The sequence below is a fragment of the Euprymna scolopes genome, chromosome 13 (genome assembly GCF_053919585.1).
Source record: "Euprymna scolopes isolate OS-2025 chromosome 13, ASM5391958v1, whole genome shotgun sequence".
Taxonomy (NCBI): domain Eukaryota; kingdom Metazoa; phylum Mollusca; class Cephalopoda; order Sepiida; family Sepiolidae; genus Euprymna; species Euprymna scolopes.
Window position 1 is genome coordinate 28,160,117 of NC_136494.1, and position 18,741 is coordinate 28,178,857.

Below are 18,741 nucleotides of genomic sequence, written 5' to 3' on the forward strand. Positions count from 1 at the left end.
AGAAAATAACATACAATTATACTTTTACTGGATAAAAACAGTAAAAAGATTGATTTACTTATCAATGGACGCCTGAAGAAATTTTTTTTCGAAATTTTCAATACTCGTCATGTTAAAGTCTTTTAACACAACAAAAAAATGAATTGTCAAAAGTATTTTGGACATCCCAAACTATTAAAAGTGACATCTTTACTGGTTAGTTTCCAAATTTCATTACAAAATTCTTAATATTATCGTGATACGAGCATTAACAAATCAGGGAGGGTCTTTATAAAACCTTACCGAAAACATTTATGATATTCATATTTTTATCACTTAACTTGCTTAAAACTATTAAAATATATAATGTACATTATTATTTATTAATTCATTTGAAAGTGTATTCATTTCCGAACAAAACAGTGGTATTTTGAGGATATAAAGCGCTTTGTTTTTTAAAATAAAACTATTTTAGCAGAAACCCCCTAAAATCTGATTTTCCAAAGCGTTTTATCATCCGTGTGTATTGTTACTTCAATATATGATATTTTAATTCCAGCAGATTATGTATTTATTATTATAGAGACAATCCTCTATCGATTATTATATTGAACCTAGCATACAGTAGTGAGATGAAAGCTAAAAAAATTTATGAATTGGGTGCAATCAGCTAAAATTAAAACCAAAACATACAACTCTCCAGCCTCATTCCTTAGCCTCTCAGCCACACACACACATATATGTGTGTGTGTGTGTGGTCACGCACATACAGTACTGCTTTGTTGTATCACAGCTCAGTGCGGCTAGACTAGCAACTCTCCTTAGTCGAGGATTAAACCTACAACCATTGCATTGAAAGTCAGCAGCTCTACCCATTGATCCATAGGAGCGGTGCTCGTAAACGACCTCAACAAATGTTCATTTTAAATAAACATTCGGCCACCACTTATAAATATATATAACTGTGGAACTCGCTTGCTTGCATTCTGTATTCAAAAAAGGGAGGAAAGGTAAATTTATGCATGTGTGTGCATATATATATATATATATATATATATATATATATATATATATATATTGAAGTCCTTGTGAGAGCATGTTGCTCTAGTGTTAAGACCCTTGTAATCAGATCTCACATGTGTTGGGTGGGCCACTTGGTTCGAATGAAAGATTGTAAGCTGCCAAAACAAATTTTTTACGGGGAACTGGAAAATGGCAAGTGCCATAACACAAGCCTAGGAAGAGTTTCAGGGACTCTACAAAAAATAATTTGAAAGTCTTACAAATCGACATCGACACATGGAAGAACTTACTCTGCAAAGGCCAAAGTGGCGAAAGTTTGTATGTGAAAGTTGTGATGCTCTAGAGAAAAGAAAGAAGGCCCACAGCAATCTGAAGCAAGAGTTTCGATCTTAACCATGACATACAGAGCTGGAAATGCGACAGTTGTGAACGAGTGCTTTTGCCAAAAGCTGGCTATGTCAACCACCTTAAGTCGCACAAAACTCCTGTTCAGGTCAACTTTGCACCTGTTAGTCTGAACCAAACGATCTGTTTAGCATGCAGCAAAGTTTGCAAGTCTGCTGCTGGTTTGAGAAGACATGTGATTGTTTACAGGAATACCCTTCAACCTCCAGAGGAAGTCAACTCGATGGAAATTGCTCAATATCTGCTTCAAGATGTGCAAATCTGGGGCGGGAGTGCAGAGTCATCTGAGATGGCATGGACGACAAGATTGGGAGAACTCAATGTGACGGCAATCATCTGGAAAGATGCAGCAAATCATCATCATATATATATATGTGTGTGTGTGTGTGTATGTATATATACATGTGTTTATATCTATATAAACACACATGTGTGTGTATATATACATACAATATATATATATATATATATATATATATATATATATATATATATATATATACATACATGTATATACATATAAAATGTGACCTTTTTTTGTGTGAGGAACAGTCTTCCAAACTACTTTCGATTTTTGATAGACCGACTTGAAACTTGATACATAGGGGATTCAGACAGTTGGAATAAATTCGATTTGATTTTTAGCTGGTAAAAATAGCTGCTAAGGGGTCAGAATTGAAAAAATTGGAACTTGGAAGGTCTAAGTCCACTAAACATGCATGCATAAATTTACATGTTTAACATTATTTTTAAAGGTTTCATATGCATACGGATTTAACTCACACAGTAACGAATGATGCTGGAGAACTATGTGTTTTGGTTTTGATTCTAGCTGATGGTGCCCAAGTCATATATATAATTTCTTAATCTCTTAAAAATCACCATTTTATATTGGGTATAATATAATAATCAACAGAAAATTGGCTCTATAACAATGAATACGAAATCTGCATAAATTAAAATATATTCAAGCATATTTTATAGCCTGCAGCCCTGGGTGGCCTGCTAACATATAGTAAAGGGAAATAACTGATTTTTTTTATCGAGGAGTTAATGCTCTTATGCAGACTCATTTCTTGACAGAATCTATATAAAGGACAGTCATCTCTGTGTGCATGAGTAGAGGAAGGAGTCAGAGAAGAAAAGGGAAAGAGAGAAATATAGACAGATAGAAAGGTACATAGAGTTTTTAGAGAAATATATGCTGGGTAATGCTGGGTAGCACTACTAGCTTAAAAATAAATGAGAAAATTTTATAATTCTAAGAGTATTTTTTGCTCATTTATTTTTTAAGTGATTGAAGAGAACGATGACAAACAGTTGCATTTGTTGTAGAAAGCTTTCATGCCAATTCTTCCAATAATACTACAAAATTGTCTTTGAAGTTGTTACTATAAAGAGTTCTTAATCAAATTCAACAGTATGCGTTCAGTTTGAAATAATTTATTTAAAAATAATTTTTTTTTAAATTCATAATTTATGGAAATTTAATTTTTCTCATTTATTCATGAATAAATTATTTTAAACTTTGTTTTTATATGATCACTTTCTAATTTCCAAAATTAACTATTTTACAACGTTAAAAAAAAAAACAAAAAAAAAAAACCACAAAAAATAGGTTTAGGAAGTATTGAAACAAATAGTAATTGTGGTTTTTTGTACACTTGTAATTTATACAAACATGAACACACAATACTGTAAATTTAACAGGCAATAAGCAAAATAAACCATTTGTTTATTATCGAAATGGACCAAGATTCAGCAGGGATGAAAGTAGTCAATGGGGGAAAAAAAAAAAAAAAATAGCTGAAATCAAAATGAAATTCCCGACATGTGGTTCATGGATCCCTTCTGTATGTGTAGAGAGAGAGCGGTGCAAAAAGCAACGCCTCTCTCCTAAACAACTCCAATCAAACAAGGTCAAAAGAGAATGATACTGAATTTATATGAAAGAAAGAAGACAGGAAGTCATTCTTTAAAGGAAAAAAGTCATATAACTTTCCTATCCTTTCCATGAATTGTTTGAAGTTCTTAGCCGTGTTAATGGTAAAATTAACAGTTTCTGTCACAAAGGAGAAAAAGCAGGCTAAGACAAGATGGAGAAAGAAAAAAGGAAAAAAAAAAAAAAAAAGAAAAAAAAATTAATTTCTCAACCTGCACCCCCCACCCCCTACCCACCAGAAGGGCGTATTACAATTTTTTCTCCATACTAAAAGTATTAATTTCTATTTTTTAGATGAGGCAGAAAGACATTCAGTAATAAAACAAAAGTTTTCTACCTGCTTCCACTCCCTTACTAATGAATCATATGAAGTATGGCAATTAACACTTTCAGAGAGAGAGAGAGGGGGAAAAGAGAGGCAAATCAATTCAAGACATGACTGAGAGGAAAAGAAGAAAAAAAAAAAACGGGAAAAGAGAAAGACAAAGTAAGAGAAAGAGGGAGAACGAGAAATGAACGAAATCAAACCAAATGTGGAAAAACAGGACAATAAAACTTTAACAATATGATCTTTTCTTATTAAGAAAAACAATAAAAAAAGTGGAATTCTGCTCTCTTTGAATTACAAAAATAAGGCAAAATTCCATGAGAAAATGAAAAACTCGCATCCCTGGATCTAAAAGCATGTGTCCATTGGCGAAATCACGCCCCCAAAACGGGACGATTTAACAAAACAACACTCCCTGTTCCAAATTTTACGATTATCGTAAGCAATACCAAAAACTAACTTTTATTTATATCTTGAATCTACCTTTAACTTCTCCAAGCTGTTTGATAAGATCCTTTGATTCGACAACGACCATGTCAATAACCAATTCATGACCCCGTGTTCCTACATGAACGACTGGCAATTTGTCCTTTTTGGCCAATAAAGATCGAAGCTCCGACTCGCTGATATCAGTCACACCTTCTTCGGTTTCTTTTTCCGTCTCTTGAGTCGACAATCTGCGCATAGTTTGACTATTACTCGCTGGCACCGTTTCCAAGTCCTTCATCACTTGCATGTCGTTCGGAATGTCTTTGATACGATTCGACTGCTTGTTTTGTGACAGCTGGATGCACTTGTTCATCGCTTTGCCGTCTTTGTCTATGTTGTACGTCTGTGACGAAGTCTTAGAATCGGAGTTGATCCCCAAAATCAACTCAGGAGAGTCAAACGTACGATGATCAAAATCATTATCAGCCCAACAATCATCGATGATTTGTCGGACGATATTCGAGAGGTCATCGATTGCGGGTAGCTGAAGATCCTCATCAATGTTCATCTTGTCCGACAACGAAGCTTCTTTGTCAGTCTGTATGGGTACTGATGCTGAGGACATGGATGTGGTAGTTGATGATGTTGTTGATGATGATGATGATGATAATGTGATGGCAGTAGAGGAGGTGGAGAGAGGCGGCACCGACATGTTGTTGGACATAAAAGAGGAGGAGGAAGTTGGTTGCGGCGGAAGCGGCTGCTGCTGCTGCTGCTGTTGGAGAGACACATTAGCAGTACCAGTACCGCTTCCGTCGAGAAAAGTTGTGGGGAATGTATTCGACATGACAGTCGTAGGAACAATTGCTTTGTCTGTTACAACCTGAGGCGATGAGAGCACTCCCATGTTTTGGTCGGTTTCACTTTGAGGTGGGGTCGGTTGTGGTTTGGCTTGCTGTGGCTGCGTTTCTGGATATGTTTCTGACGTCGTGTTCCACTGAGATGGCTTGTGCCACATGGAGAAACTTGAAGGAGTTTCTGTGTAATTACCTAATGTATTCATAGCGGGAGGGGGCATAGCCGCAGTCGGGACTTTTGTCGGAGGATTAGTATTCATCGAGTACGCACTCTGTGGTTGATTGTACATATTTACAGTGACGTTGGGCGCCTGCGAAATATTGGGATGAATTCGATACGCTGTCGGAGAATGTTGTGCAAACTGTGCTTGCTGCTGCTGTTGGTGTTGTTGTTGTTGCTGCTGCTGCTGCTGTTGGTGTTGCTGCTGCTGTCGGTTTACAGCTGCAGCCTTATTAGCATTTAGGACAGCAAAAGGATTGGCTTGCAACAACTGGTTTAAGGTAGGCATGATTTGCTGCTGATTAATGTACTGGTTTTCACTTTCTGCCTGAGTCATCGGTCGCTTATTGCTGTACTGAAGGCCCTGCTGGCTGACAGGCGGGAAAGGCCGTTGGGCATTGCTGGCTGCATATGTAGGCGGCGGTGGTTGCTTCACCTTCTGAGCCAACGCGTGAACATTGATGCCGGCAGCATTTGGCTGGTTATTATTGTAATTCGGATTTGGCTGAGCGAAGTTCTGATTCGGGACTGCATTTGCTTTCCCCATTAAGAGTGCAGAAAGGGACGGATTACGAAGTTCTGGAATAAACTGCTTATTGTTGTGTTGTTGCTGCTGCTGCTGCTGCTGTTGCTGTTGTTGTTGTCGCAGTTGGTTGACTATCTGAAGGCTGGCTGCAGAGTTTGCGGGTCGCTGGGTGACATAGTGAACATTGGGATTGTTCGGCGAAGTTTGAGTCTGATAACGAATACCAGAGATGTTTGCCACCGAATTTTGGTACCTTATTGTAATATTATTGCCCGGAGTTTGCTGTTGTTGCTGTTGTTGCTGCTGCTGCTGCTGTGCTTGATTTTGAAATTGAAGGTTCACATTTGAGTTGCTCGGAGAGGAACGTTGATAGTGAACCACTTGGCCACCAGGTGAGGATGAAGACGACTGGTAGATCCGAATGTTGTTAGGAGATTGGTTTGGGTAGTGCATGTTATTAACAGCTTGCTGCCCCACTGCATTTTGGTACATCCGAGCTACGTTATTTGCCTGGGCATTTGTGTAGTTGTAGTAGATAGCCTCGTTACTAGCAGTAGGTGGTGGAGCCTGTTGTTGCTGTGGTCGCTGTTGCTGTGGCGAGGGTCGCTGTTGCTGTTGTTGCTGTGGCCTTTGTTGCTGTTGTTGTGGAGGTCTTTGCTGCAACTGAGGCACAGCACCACCGTAACTGCTTGGTGCAGTACTGCCACTACAACTACTGCTGTATGGCATGGGCTCACGTTTAATTGTAGCAGTCATTGGGTTCATGCTCATGGCCATGCCAGCATGCGATATGGAAGGGTTATAATTCTGCTGGTAGTTATTGGCCATTGCTTGTTGTTGCTGTTGCTGAACCAGCTGGCTACAATCGCCTGGCCAGTTACTCATAATTAATAAAGTGTGGGAAGTCGATTTAAAAAAAGATTAGTCGATGTACCCAAAAGATGATGGTAAGATACTTCCAGAACAGCTTCCAGTCATCGCAGCTTCCTGTTAATTAAAAAGAAGACATTTAGGATAATATTTGGTAATGGAAATATCTTAAATTTAAGAACCAATATATATATATATATATATATATATATATATATATATATATATATATATATATAAGGAAAAAAATATGAATTTTTTTTTTTTTAATAATAAAAAAAAAATAAAATGGATAAGAAATAAAATTTTAGAAAATAAATAAAAAATAAAAAATAAAATTAGGATTACAAAAAAATTCTTCAAAGCAAAACTAAATTTTATGCCCCCCCCCCTTTTCTTTATAAAAAGTAAATTTCATAATAAAATTTCAGTTAATTATCTTAAATAATTACAGAGCTACTCAGCATTGCATGGGACAAAAGTAACATTTTTATTAAAACTTTTCTCTCTCTAACCCCTCATTCTTCTCTCTGGAAACACACAACTATTATATAAAAGTTGGTATAAGAGAAGTAACTCCTTGATTAAAAATCAGAGTTGCTCCCCTTCAGTTAGTACTAGTTTTGGGATGATTAATCGGTATCGGTATCGGAAAAATTGATGCCTATTTTCCGATTCCAAAATGATTCTTTTGTCTTTTTTATTTATTTGATTTTGTTTAAAGTAAAATCTTCCATTGCTGGTAATAATGATGAAATAAATATTTATTGATTTTAAATAACCAATAAAGCTAAAAGTGTATTTTGACGTTTAGTAAAATATCTGCAGATTTAAGATGTGTTTTTACGAAAATCGGGAAAAATAACAATCTTATAGTTAAATAATTAGAGATTTATAAAGAATCAGAATCGGTAACTTGATCGGAATCGGGAAAACTATTGGAATCGTCTCATCATTAGTTAGTACATAATTTGACCGAAATAATAATCTTCCTAATGAAATCTTCACCATTTCACTGAAAGACTATATTTTCCTACATTCGAAATATTGTGCATCTGAAGCAATGCCAGTCAAGAAAATACCATTTTTGTGTCTTTGTTTTGTCGTTTTTGACTTTTAACTGGACATACACACAGGCAATCAAAAAATCGAAAAATAAAACACAAAAAAAAAAACTAATGTAAGGCAAACGAACGATGTTAAATATAAAAATCGAAAAAAACAAAAGCAAAAAAAGAAAACAGAAAAACGAACATAAAAAAAAACAAACAAACAGTGCAAGATGGCTTAAATAAGCTGGTTTCGATATTAAAATTTAAAAAATCAGTGGGTACCCGGGTGTTTTTGGGTGTGTGTGGTCGGACGGGGGATGTTAATGAAAACCTAAAAATAAGCGAAGTAAAAAAAGAAAAAAAAAACAGAAAAACAAACGTTACGTGAAAAATGGCTTAAATAACACTGGTTCAATATTTAAATTTAAAAAATCGAAAAAAAAAAAAGAAAAGACATCTCACACCACCATTCGAACCCAAAACGTTTAGATAATGAACCAACGGCCTAACCAACTGAGCTAACATGACGTACATGAAATTTAGTCAGTTCTTCAACTATTTAAACTAAATCAGGTCATGATGTCATCTGATGCATGCGTAGAACCGGTCGTCGTCATGAGAGGACGGTTTTTGTTGACTCCCCCTGTAGAAAATTGTCGATTTCGGGGTGAAAAAAAATTAACGTTTTTGGCCAATTTTTCGATATTTTTCGGGCGAAGGATGGAGCTTCAATATGATACCAAGTTTGTGAATTTTTGTTCTGTCTGTCGAAAGTTTTTAGCGGACACACAAACGCACATACATACATACATACATATAAACATACATACACACATTTTCGCTTTTATATATATAGAAGACTAGCGGGGGGTACCCGGCGATGACCGGGTGTTTCGAGGTGTGTGTGGTTTTGGGTAAATCCAAACTCCGGGGGTAGGTAGGGGTTAAAATAAAAATAAAAGTTTTTGTAGGTGAGTATGAGGCTCGAACCTGAACCCTTGAGACAAAGTTGGAAATTAAAGTATGAAAAAAAAGATGTACTACGTTAACCACTGGGCCACAGAGACATACAAGGGAAACACGTTTGAATTTATTTATTTAACTATAGACAGGTGGCAGCAATAAAAGTTAACTCTGCTGCTTCCATTTGACCTTATTATTGAGGTCAAATAGAAGTCACGCAGTTAACTTGGGTTTGTTTACCCAACTTTGACTGTTTTTTTCCCCAAGATGTTGGGGAGGGGGCCCCATTGTCCAGATTGAATAGCAATTGTCTGATATGAGAGGAGTTTGGCCCCACACTGATCAAAGCTGATTGCTTCTGGACGTTTCCCGGTGCGATTGCCAGGAACAGTGTTAGCTTTGAATTAGTTTCGCTTTTTATACGAAAAAGCTGAACGAACACAAGACAGGATGAAATAGCAATAATTTTGTAAAAATTGACGTAAAGAAATCTATATACTACATGCGTTCTCAAATCCTAGATATTATTATCTACAGCCTATATAAACACTTCTAAGCGATCATTACCCCCCCCCAACCGTGTGCGAGAAAAGCCTTTGCCAGACATACACGAAATGGTCACACACATTTTGCCTTTTATATATATAGACTAGCGAGGGGGGGTACCCGGCGTTGCCCGAGTGTTTGGAGGTATGTGTGGTCGGTGGAGGTGGGGGGGGGGGGTGTTAATCAAAACATAAGAATAAGCGAAGTAAAAAAAACAAAAAAAAACAAAAAAGGTTAAAACTTCTTTAAAAAATCTGAAAAATAAAGCGGAGGGTGTGTGCTCGGGCGGTGGGGGTGGGGGTGGGGTGGGGGGGGGGGGTAATCAAAACATAAGAATAAGCGAAGTAAATATTTTTAAATATTAAATAAAAATTAAAAAAAAAAAAACTAACATAAGACAAACAAACGATTGTAAATGTAAAAATCGGAAGAACAAAAACAAAAAAGAAAACAAAAAAACGAACGTTAAAACTACTTTAAAAAATCTGAAAAATAAAAACCAAAAACAACAAAAAACACATGAAAAATGGCTTAAATAAGCCTGTTTCGATATTAAAATTTAAAAAATCGGTGGGTCCCGGTGTTGGCCGGGTATTTTTGGGTGTTTGTGGTTGGTTGGGGTTGGGGGGTGTTAATGAAAACACAAGAATAAGCGATGTAAAAATAAAACAGAAAAATAAACGTTACGTGAAAAATGGCTTAAATAACCCTGCTTCAATATTAAAATTTAAAAAAAAAAAAAAAGAAAAAAAAAGAAAAGACATCTCACAACACGATTCGAACTCAAAACGTTTAGATAATGACCCAGCGCTCTAACCAACTGACCTAACACGACGTACACGAAATCAGCTCATTTTTTAAAATCTTTAAACTAAATCAGGTTACGATGTCAAATGACGCATGCGTAAAAGCAAATTCGTCATGAGAGGACGGTTTTTGCTGAACCCCCCTTCCCCCCTGTAGAAAAAAATTAATGTGTTTGGCTAATTTTTCAATATTTGTCTGACGAAGGATGGGGCTTTCATATGAGACCAAATTTGTGAATTTTTGTTCTTCCTGTTGAAAGTTTTTAGCAGACACACAAACATACACACATACATACATTTTCGCTTTTATATATATAGACTAGCGGGGGTACCCAGCATTGCCCGGATGTTTAGAGGTGTGTGTGTTGGGTGGGGAGGTAAGTCAAAACAAAAAAAATAAGCAAAATCGGGAAACACCCCCTGTTTAAATATTAAAAAAAAAAACAAAAAAAACAATAAACGAACGTGATGCAAACGAACGATGTTAAAATTTCTTAAAATCGGAAAAATACAAACTAAAAAAGAAAACGCGAACATGATGGAAAAAAACAAAAATAAAAAACCGAACATGATGCAAAATGAACGATGTTAAAACTTCTTAAAAAAATCTGAAAAAAAAAAAAAAAAAAAAAAAAAAGAGCATTTCAATATTAAAACTGTAGGTGTGCGTGTTTTTTTTTGGGGGGGTAGATGGAAAATATAAGTAATGATTCTGTTTAAATATTTAAAAAAAAAATAAAATAAAAGAAACAAACAAAAACAAAAAAAAATAAAGAGCGAAAAAAGTTTTGGGAAGGAGATAGGCTCGAACCTGAAACCTTGAGGTTAATAGCCTGATGACATAAGCATGACACCAAGAAGCCAGGGACTTGGAAAGTGTTGAAAATAAACATTTAAAAATGCAGGTGGTTTTCTAGGTCAAATATCACGCCATAGCAGCAGCAGCAGAGAAAAACGAATTCACAGCGCGAACTTTGTAAGATAAAAGTCGCTGAAATAAAAGACTTTTACATCGTTTCGTGTTACATATTATGATCTCGATAGCATATAAAAAGTTATAAGAAATAGTACCCCCCCCCTCCCTGAGAATCCCGGTGAAAAAAGCCTTTGGTGGACATACAGAAAAAAATGCACACACACACACGGCATTGCCAGGGTGTTTGGAAGTGTGTGTGTGTTGGGGGGGGGGGCTTTAGATCAAAACAACCCTGTTTTTTAAAGAAAAAAAAAAAAAAAAAAAGCGTTGGCCGGGTGTTTGGAGGTGTAAAAGAAAAAAGTTTTAGTAGGAAGGTAGGCTCGAACCCGAAGCCTTGACACGAAGGTGGAAGCAAAAGGGAAAAATCCCAGACACCTAACCATCTCGGCCATGAGAGGAGAGGAAGTGATAAGCGTCTTAAGTTAACGTTTATAAAGTGAAATTGACAGGTGCGAGAAAGTTAAGTCGCATGATTAAACATGATGCAGGTGCAAGCCAGTTTTTGCTTTTTTTTTTATACTGAACAGCGTAACGAAACCACAGCGATCGGAAAAAAATCTCGAAAATAACGCTTAAAAGTTGGCCAAATTAAAAATAGACACGGTAAATATTAGGATTTAGACATTATATAAAAAGTTTTAAGGAGTGAGCCAACCGAGAAGCCTGGCGAAAAAAGCCTTTTGCGGACATACATAAAAATGCACACACACACACTAACACACATTTTCGCTTTTATATATATATAGATTTTGGGTTGAGCTATCTTCTTCCTTGGTCTGCATCACATTCCAGACCATGATAACTCACGACAAACAAGTCAAATTGTTTAGAAAAGCTACTCTTCATTTTTTTCAAACTTTGCACAACAATAAAAAATGACATACAATGTTCAGCTGCCAAGATGGTGTACGACACCATGCAGATTATCCAAACTTACTGAATCCGACACAAAGTTTTTTTGACTAGACTACCCTAAGAATGATGAGAAGCATACAATCTGGCATAGAAGTCTATATAGATATAGAAGTTTATATATATGTGCCTCAGGCGTGTATGTGAGGTTGTAAAAGTGTATAACCTTTCAAGATATTCAAAAGATGTCATGTCATGCTGTGTATTAAAAATGACAATATATATACATACATATATATATATATATATATATATATATATATATATATATATATATAACCCTAACCCCCTATCTTTGTCCGGGGCCGGGACCGTCGCTAACCTGGTTCACGGGAGCATACTTGTGATGTACTTCTGGCCGTGTTCGTCGCTCTCAGCTCGCAGGCCCATAGATGCAACCCAGCAGGGCTACATTCTTACTTGTCTAGTGGTGGACCCCTCAAGCGTGACCAGACTCTCACTGGTCACTGGAAAATATCTCTCTGCTGCTCAGGGCACGCGAAATGTGCATGACCCTAAGTCCGTGTGGCAACATCATCGATTTCGGCTGTCACTCTGGCTTCATGCTGGATCCAGTCTATCTCTTTCATCATCTGGCATCAGGGCATACCTAAAATAAACTGCATCTTCATTCAGGCTGGCAATCGAGAAACAAAGAAAAACTCTGGTTCATTTTCGTAAAAACCAAACAAAATAATTATTTATAAACCATTTTACACTTGTTTAAAGTCGAGTTCTTTGATCCGAGCTTCGTGATGCAGGTTGTATAATTTAAGTTCATCTAGTTGATTTCTCAGCTAAAAACAAGAGCTTTCCAACTTAGCTCTTATGAGGGTTTCTGTCCCCCACCCCTACCCCAGGCAGGGCGAGAGCGATGTACACATCCCAATGCCAGCCAGCAAAAAGACCCTAATTCTAAAAAGCCAATCGTTTTTATAAAACTGGCCTCTTCTCCCCTCTGTCATATTGAAGATTATTTTTCTTTTTTTCCTCTGAACCTCTTTTTTTTCGCTATCCCATTACTTATATTCTTTTTCTTCTCTCGTGAACTTCTTTCTCTATCCCCTTATTCTATATTCTTTTCATTTTCTCTTTTCTTGTGAACCTCTTCCTCTCTTTCGTGACCATATCTCTCTCTATGTTCAATTTTATTTATTTATCTGTCCAACTAACTTATCACTGGCTTGATGGCCTGGTAGTTAAATACAACAGGTGGACCCAAATGACAACATCTCCCAGACACCAAAGCAGACATTTTGAGCCCAAGTCATTGTTTCCATAATATTTGAATTGTTCTTTCAAAACTCAACCAGAAAACGATCCTGTATTGTTTTTCTGCCAAATTCAAGAATCTCATTATCATATTTTTTTTTTTTTCCATTGAAATATTTTATTTCTTATGGACATTTTTGCCTCTTCTTATCGCTACATAAGTACAAAATGGAAAGTAAAACTGCTTAAAGAACAATCATTATCTATTATTCTTTCTTCTTGATAAAGTCCCAGGGACATTTTTCTTTTTTTTTTTCTTGATCAAATATTACACCCCCTCTCCTACCTTCTCTTCCTCTATTTGAAAAGCAAGACCATCTGGTATCACCAGGGATCTTGCTACACATATATATATATATATATATATATATATATATATACTAGCCTTGGTGCCCAGCGTTGCCCGGGTGTTTGGAGCAAAAAATAAAAAGTGGTAGTAGGAAGGCTCAAACCCATACCGCGAAAGAGGAAAAGAAAATGTTAAAAAAAAAAAAAAAAAATGTGACATCCTTTCTACTGCATATATCGCCAAAACTGGAAGTGACATAGGTTTAAATTAAGGCTAGACAATCGAAAAAAGGCGGTGACTTTCGAAAATATTGGTGAAAAAAGCGACACCTCCCTGTAGAAAAGTGCCCAGTTGAGGGTGAAGGAATTAATGTTTTTAGCCAATTTGTTGTCTGAAGGGTTGAGCTTCAAAATGATACCAATCTCATGAAAATCCGTTGTTTCTGCCGGAAGTTTCACGTCGTTGACTGGATTCAAAAACAGCCTACAGAAAATGGACTCTGATTTATGAAAGTATGATAGGTTATGAAAAGGAAGGGTTGTAAATTTGGGTTGAATTTGGGGTTATCAAAACCAAAGCAAAATATGATTAAAGTAAAAATAAAATGAATAAACCCCATAATTTATTATACCATACCTGTTCACACTGAAACACTTATCACAATATTCTGTAGATCTATATTAAAAAAACCTTGTTAAACTTTGTGACATATTTCCATCCTATGGAGGTCAGGTGCGAACGAACACCCCATAATTTTATTATACCATATTTCTTCAAACTGAAACATAATTATCAAAGTATACTTACGCAAATAGATATGAAAAGTCTTTGTTAAAGTTTGTGCTATATTTCTATGGAGTACAAGCGCGAACGCAGACCCCACAATATTATTAGAGCATCCCTATTAAAGTTGAAACATACTTATCAAAGTATTCTTATGTACATATATATCAAAAACCCTTGTAAACGGGTTTTTTTCATTTTTTTTTTTTATTTTCATACTTTGGGGGCCAGGCGCGAACGCAGACCCCACAATTTTTATGAACCACCGTTCTGCCAGATTAAACATACCCATTCCTGATCCTCGATACATCTTCTATCATTTATATGTAATCAGATTTTTAAAATAGTCAACCATATAGGAGCCTATTCATGACCACACACACACACACACACAGACGTTCAGCTTTATATTATATCTGGCAAATTAATTGACTTAGTGACAAAATAATGTTCCAACAAAGACCGTTTTACATTTAAAATTACCATTAACCGCGAGAAATAACATTGAATTGAAACATTTTATTTTTAAATGTTTTTAACGTGATCTAATCGTTATACGATGGTTTAGGAAATTTATTACTGTGAGTCCAGAATGAGTTTACATATTGTTTCAACTAGGGGAAAATCCTCAAAAAAAGGAAATATCCGACTAGCTTCGTCAGAATTAAAGCTAGTCGGATATTTCCTCTTCTTTTTGAGGATTTTCCCCTAGCTGAAACAATATGTAAACTCATTCTGGACTCACAGTAATAAATTTCCTATATACTGCTCTGGCTACACATTGAGCACTCTAGTCTGGTTTTTTCGCCACTGGTAAATAAATATATGTATGTATATATATACATATATTTATACATATATACACACACACATACAAATATATATATATATATACACATACAAATATATATATATATATATATATATATATATATATATTTGTATGTGTGTGTGTATATATGTATAAATATATGTATATATATACATATATTTATACATATATACACACACACATACAAATATATATATATATATATATATATATATATCTAGCAGATTAATTGACTTAGTGACAAAATAATGTTCCAACAAAGGACAATTTTTTTTTTCATAGTTTTAAAGAAACTTCCAATACTGTGTGTGTATATATATATATAAGTGATTTTAAAGAATTTTGCTGAATTCTTTATATAAGGTCTTAGCAGGATGTCTGAATGACACAACACTTGAAGGTGGAGCATAACATAATAAAATTGAAAAAGAATTAAAATAATTATAGGAATATAGGAGTTTATTTAGTAGTTCAATAAGGAGTAAACATCATATCTCTTTATGTTTAAGAAATAATGGCAATCACTAAAAAGGAAAAGATAAAAGAACGGAAAGGAAAGAAGGTAAAAAGAAAACTAGGAATGAGGATAGAAAGGAGATAAAGAATGCAGAAATACAAAAGGGAGAAAATTATACACCTGAAACAATTTTTATATGTATAATTTTAGTGCTTTTGTATTTCTGTATTCCTTATCACCTCTTTATCCCTATTTCTAGTTTTCTCTTCTTTTCCTTTCATCTTTTCTTTTATAATGATCTCCATTACTTTTTAGTGATTTCTTTATATTTTGCAATATTTAAATACATCAAAAATGTTTCCTTTTCCTATTCACATATGCATATTCTCTTTATATTTTTTGTTGTTCTTTGTATTTTTTCTTTAAATGTTATTCAGTCAGATTTTATTTATATTCTATATTGTGAATAATGTTAGCCTGTCTCTTCCGATGATAAGCATTTAGTTTTGAGATGCTATGGCCTAAAGAGTTTCCCCCCACCCCTCACTGAACTGATAAAATAAAGTTATTTCTAACTTTTATTCCTTATCTCCTATTTTAATATTTAATAGCTCGTCTTAACTGCGTTGAGCTTTTTGTATCTAGATAAGTTTGCTTTGTTAAAGATATCTTTTTTAGCTTCAGCTATGTTTTTTTTTTTTAAATATAATTATCTACTGACGCGTTTCATCGTCTATGACTCATCAGAGTGGCAAAATCTATTGAGATTTAGGGGTGCCAAATTGGCAAAACGGAAAATTATTCCCAACTCGCATTTAGGTAAAAATGCACTTTCGTATAAATAACTGAATTCATCCAAAAAGTATCGCAAACAAACGAATAACACACCCACACATATATATATATATATATAATTACTCATAGTCATTCTAAACAAGAAGAATTGGCACCGAGACATAATGGACTTCATACAATTAGGGACAATGTCTACAGGGACACTAAGTAGGGATTTGAGCAGCGAGATGTCTGTTCACATCACACTTAAATTTCTGCATGTTAGTACAGTCGGGGAAGCAGGTTATGGAAGAGGGAATTACAAAGTCCAGCAGTTTGAGGGAAGAAACTTTCAGAGTAGAAGGCTTTTTGCTTTCGGAGGACCTCTACAGTGAAGGTGTGGGATTTTGTTGCTTGCCAAGTATTTTACACCAAGTGGGGCACCAGTGCTACACGTTCATTAGAGCAGAGTCCATTAAAGTACTTGTAAAACAAGCACAGAGATGTAACATTGCGGCGATGGAACAGAGGTTGGAGCTTGGTTGACTGTGTGGGACCTATTAGATTGGAATTTTTTCGGACCCTATCCAATAGAGACAGACTAGGAGTTGATGCACCAGTCCACATATAACAACAATACTCCATGCATAGGCATGTCTCTGCCAAATCATCCTCTGGAATTCTTCAGGTAATTAACCAGGAATAAGAATTCCAAGTCTTGTATCTGGATCCCCAATAATTATTGCCTTCCACATTTGTTGTTTCACCATGTTTTGGCCACGTAATTCTCTGGCCTAGTTAGATAGGATTGAAACCGCTATCTCCAGACAATGCTCACTTTAATACCTCTATTCACTGCACCCTGGGCTCTGAAGGCCGTTCAAAGCTAGATTTTCTGGTCTTATAAATCCAATTTTGCGTTCTTATCTGGTCTTCCATTGTCGGGTCTGTACTGAAGGATATATATTTTTATTATGTTTTTTGGTCAGACAACAACTATAGAAAGCAGTAATTACTGGGGATACAGTTCCAAAACTCAGCATTCCTATCTCGTCGCGGTTAACCACCTGAAGAAGGCCAGAGAATGAGTTGGCAGAAACGTGGTAAAACAACAACTATGAAAATGAGAATAACAGTCCACAAATGAATGAATACATACAAGATTAATTCTAAGTAAAAAACAAATTTATTCTAAAATTGCAGTTTCATTTTATAACTAGCGGGAGTGCCCGGCATTGCCCACGTGTTTGTAGGTGTGTGTTTGAAGAAAAAATAGGCAGGCAGGCTCGAACTCAAACCCTTGAGGTGAAGGTGGAAAAGAAAGTGAAAGAAAATGCAAGATTTTACCGCTGCGGCATGACGAGACAGGAAGTGAAAAGCGTTCAAATTTAGCGATTAAAAAGTTGACATGCAGAGAGTGAAAGTTAAGTGAATGAGTTCATGCAGGCGAAGAAATGAAATCGTGCTGTTAGCCAGTTAAGTTTTCAGCTTTTTGCCCGCTGTATTTGTTTCCTCACGATGTTGGGGAAAACCAGCTGCCCACAAAAAGGGTGTGCCCAAATGAACACAAATTGTCTGATATGAAGGGTTTCCTCCACATTGATCAAAGCTAATTGCTTCTGGACGTCCCTGGCATGAAAGCCAGGAAGCTGCTTTCGATTAGTTTCGCTTTTATGTGAAAAGCACAAACTATGTGAGAGGACAGAAGAGCATGTATTTTGTAAAAGTCGCTGAAAATAAATGTAGAGACGATCTTCATTTGCAAATCGTAGATATTATAATCTAGGGAGTATATAAAAAATTCTAAAAAATAATACCCCCTCCTCTCCCGAGAACCTCGGGGAAAAAAAGCCTTTGCTGGACATACAAAAACACACACGCCTGTTTTGACTTATATCAATAGATGTTCATTTTTACTTGCTTAAATGAAAGAATAACTTATCTACTTTGCGTTATGGTAATATCCAGTATTCCTGTTCTATCTGGTTAATCGAGAAAATACAATAAGACCAATGTTTATTTTAAAAAAAAAAAAAAAGTTCTAGGCGATCTTTTTTAAAAATTTTTGTTGAGAATATTTATTATAGCATCATATGTAAGTACTGTTTTTACTTGAAATGTGATTTTCAATTGTGACTAATACTAAAAAAAAAAAAAAATTCTATTCTTATCCATCTGAAAATTATGTGATTTTCGTTAGATATTCATTTTTATTGACCCAAACTTTAAACTATTAAAAGAATAGCAGATATTTTTTTTAAGAGAAATACATGATGTTAAACAGGATTCAAAACAAATATTAATTTTAACAATTACTAGTAGAGAAACCCGACATTACCCGGGATTGAATGAAGATGAACAAATGCTCCATGTTCCAATACTTTTGTCATCAAAATTGGTGAAATCCCACATTTTTCAATCAAATTGACTGATTGCTTACTAATTGGGGACCACCATGATGCATAAGGAAGATTCATTTGTCTCTCTGCAGTGACTTGGT

The 18,741-nt window shown here is 35.5% G+C and overlaps 1 protein-coding gene across 2 annotated transcripts in view; it reads right to left on the minus strand.

The window, feature by feature from the left end:
- Positions 1-2,717: 2,717 nt before the first annotated feature.
- The window catches only part of LOC145291961 (uncharacterized), a 75,161-nt gene continuing 59,137 nt past the window's right edge, over positions 2,718-18,741 (minus strand). For both annotated transcript variants that reach the window (XM_080137896.1, XM_080137898.1), the window contains one exon: positions 2,718-6,696. In XM_080137896.1, the coding sequence (XP_079994022.1) occupies positions 4,144-6,594 (2,451 nt within the window). In that variant the 5' untranslated portion in view covers positions 6,595-6,696 and the 3' untranslated portion in view covers positions 2,718-4,143. The remainder of the gene's footprint in view (positions 6,697-18,741) is intronic.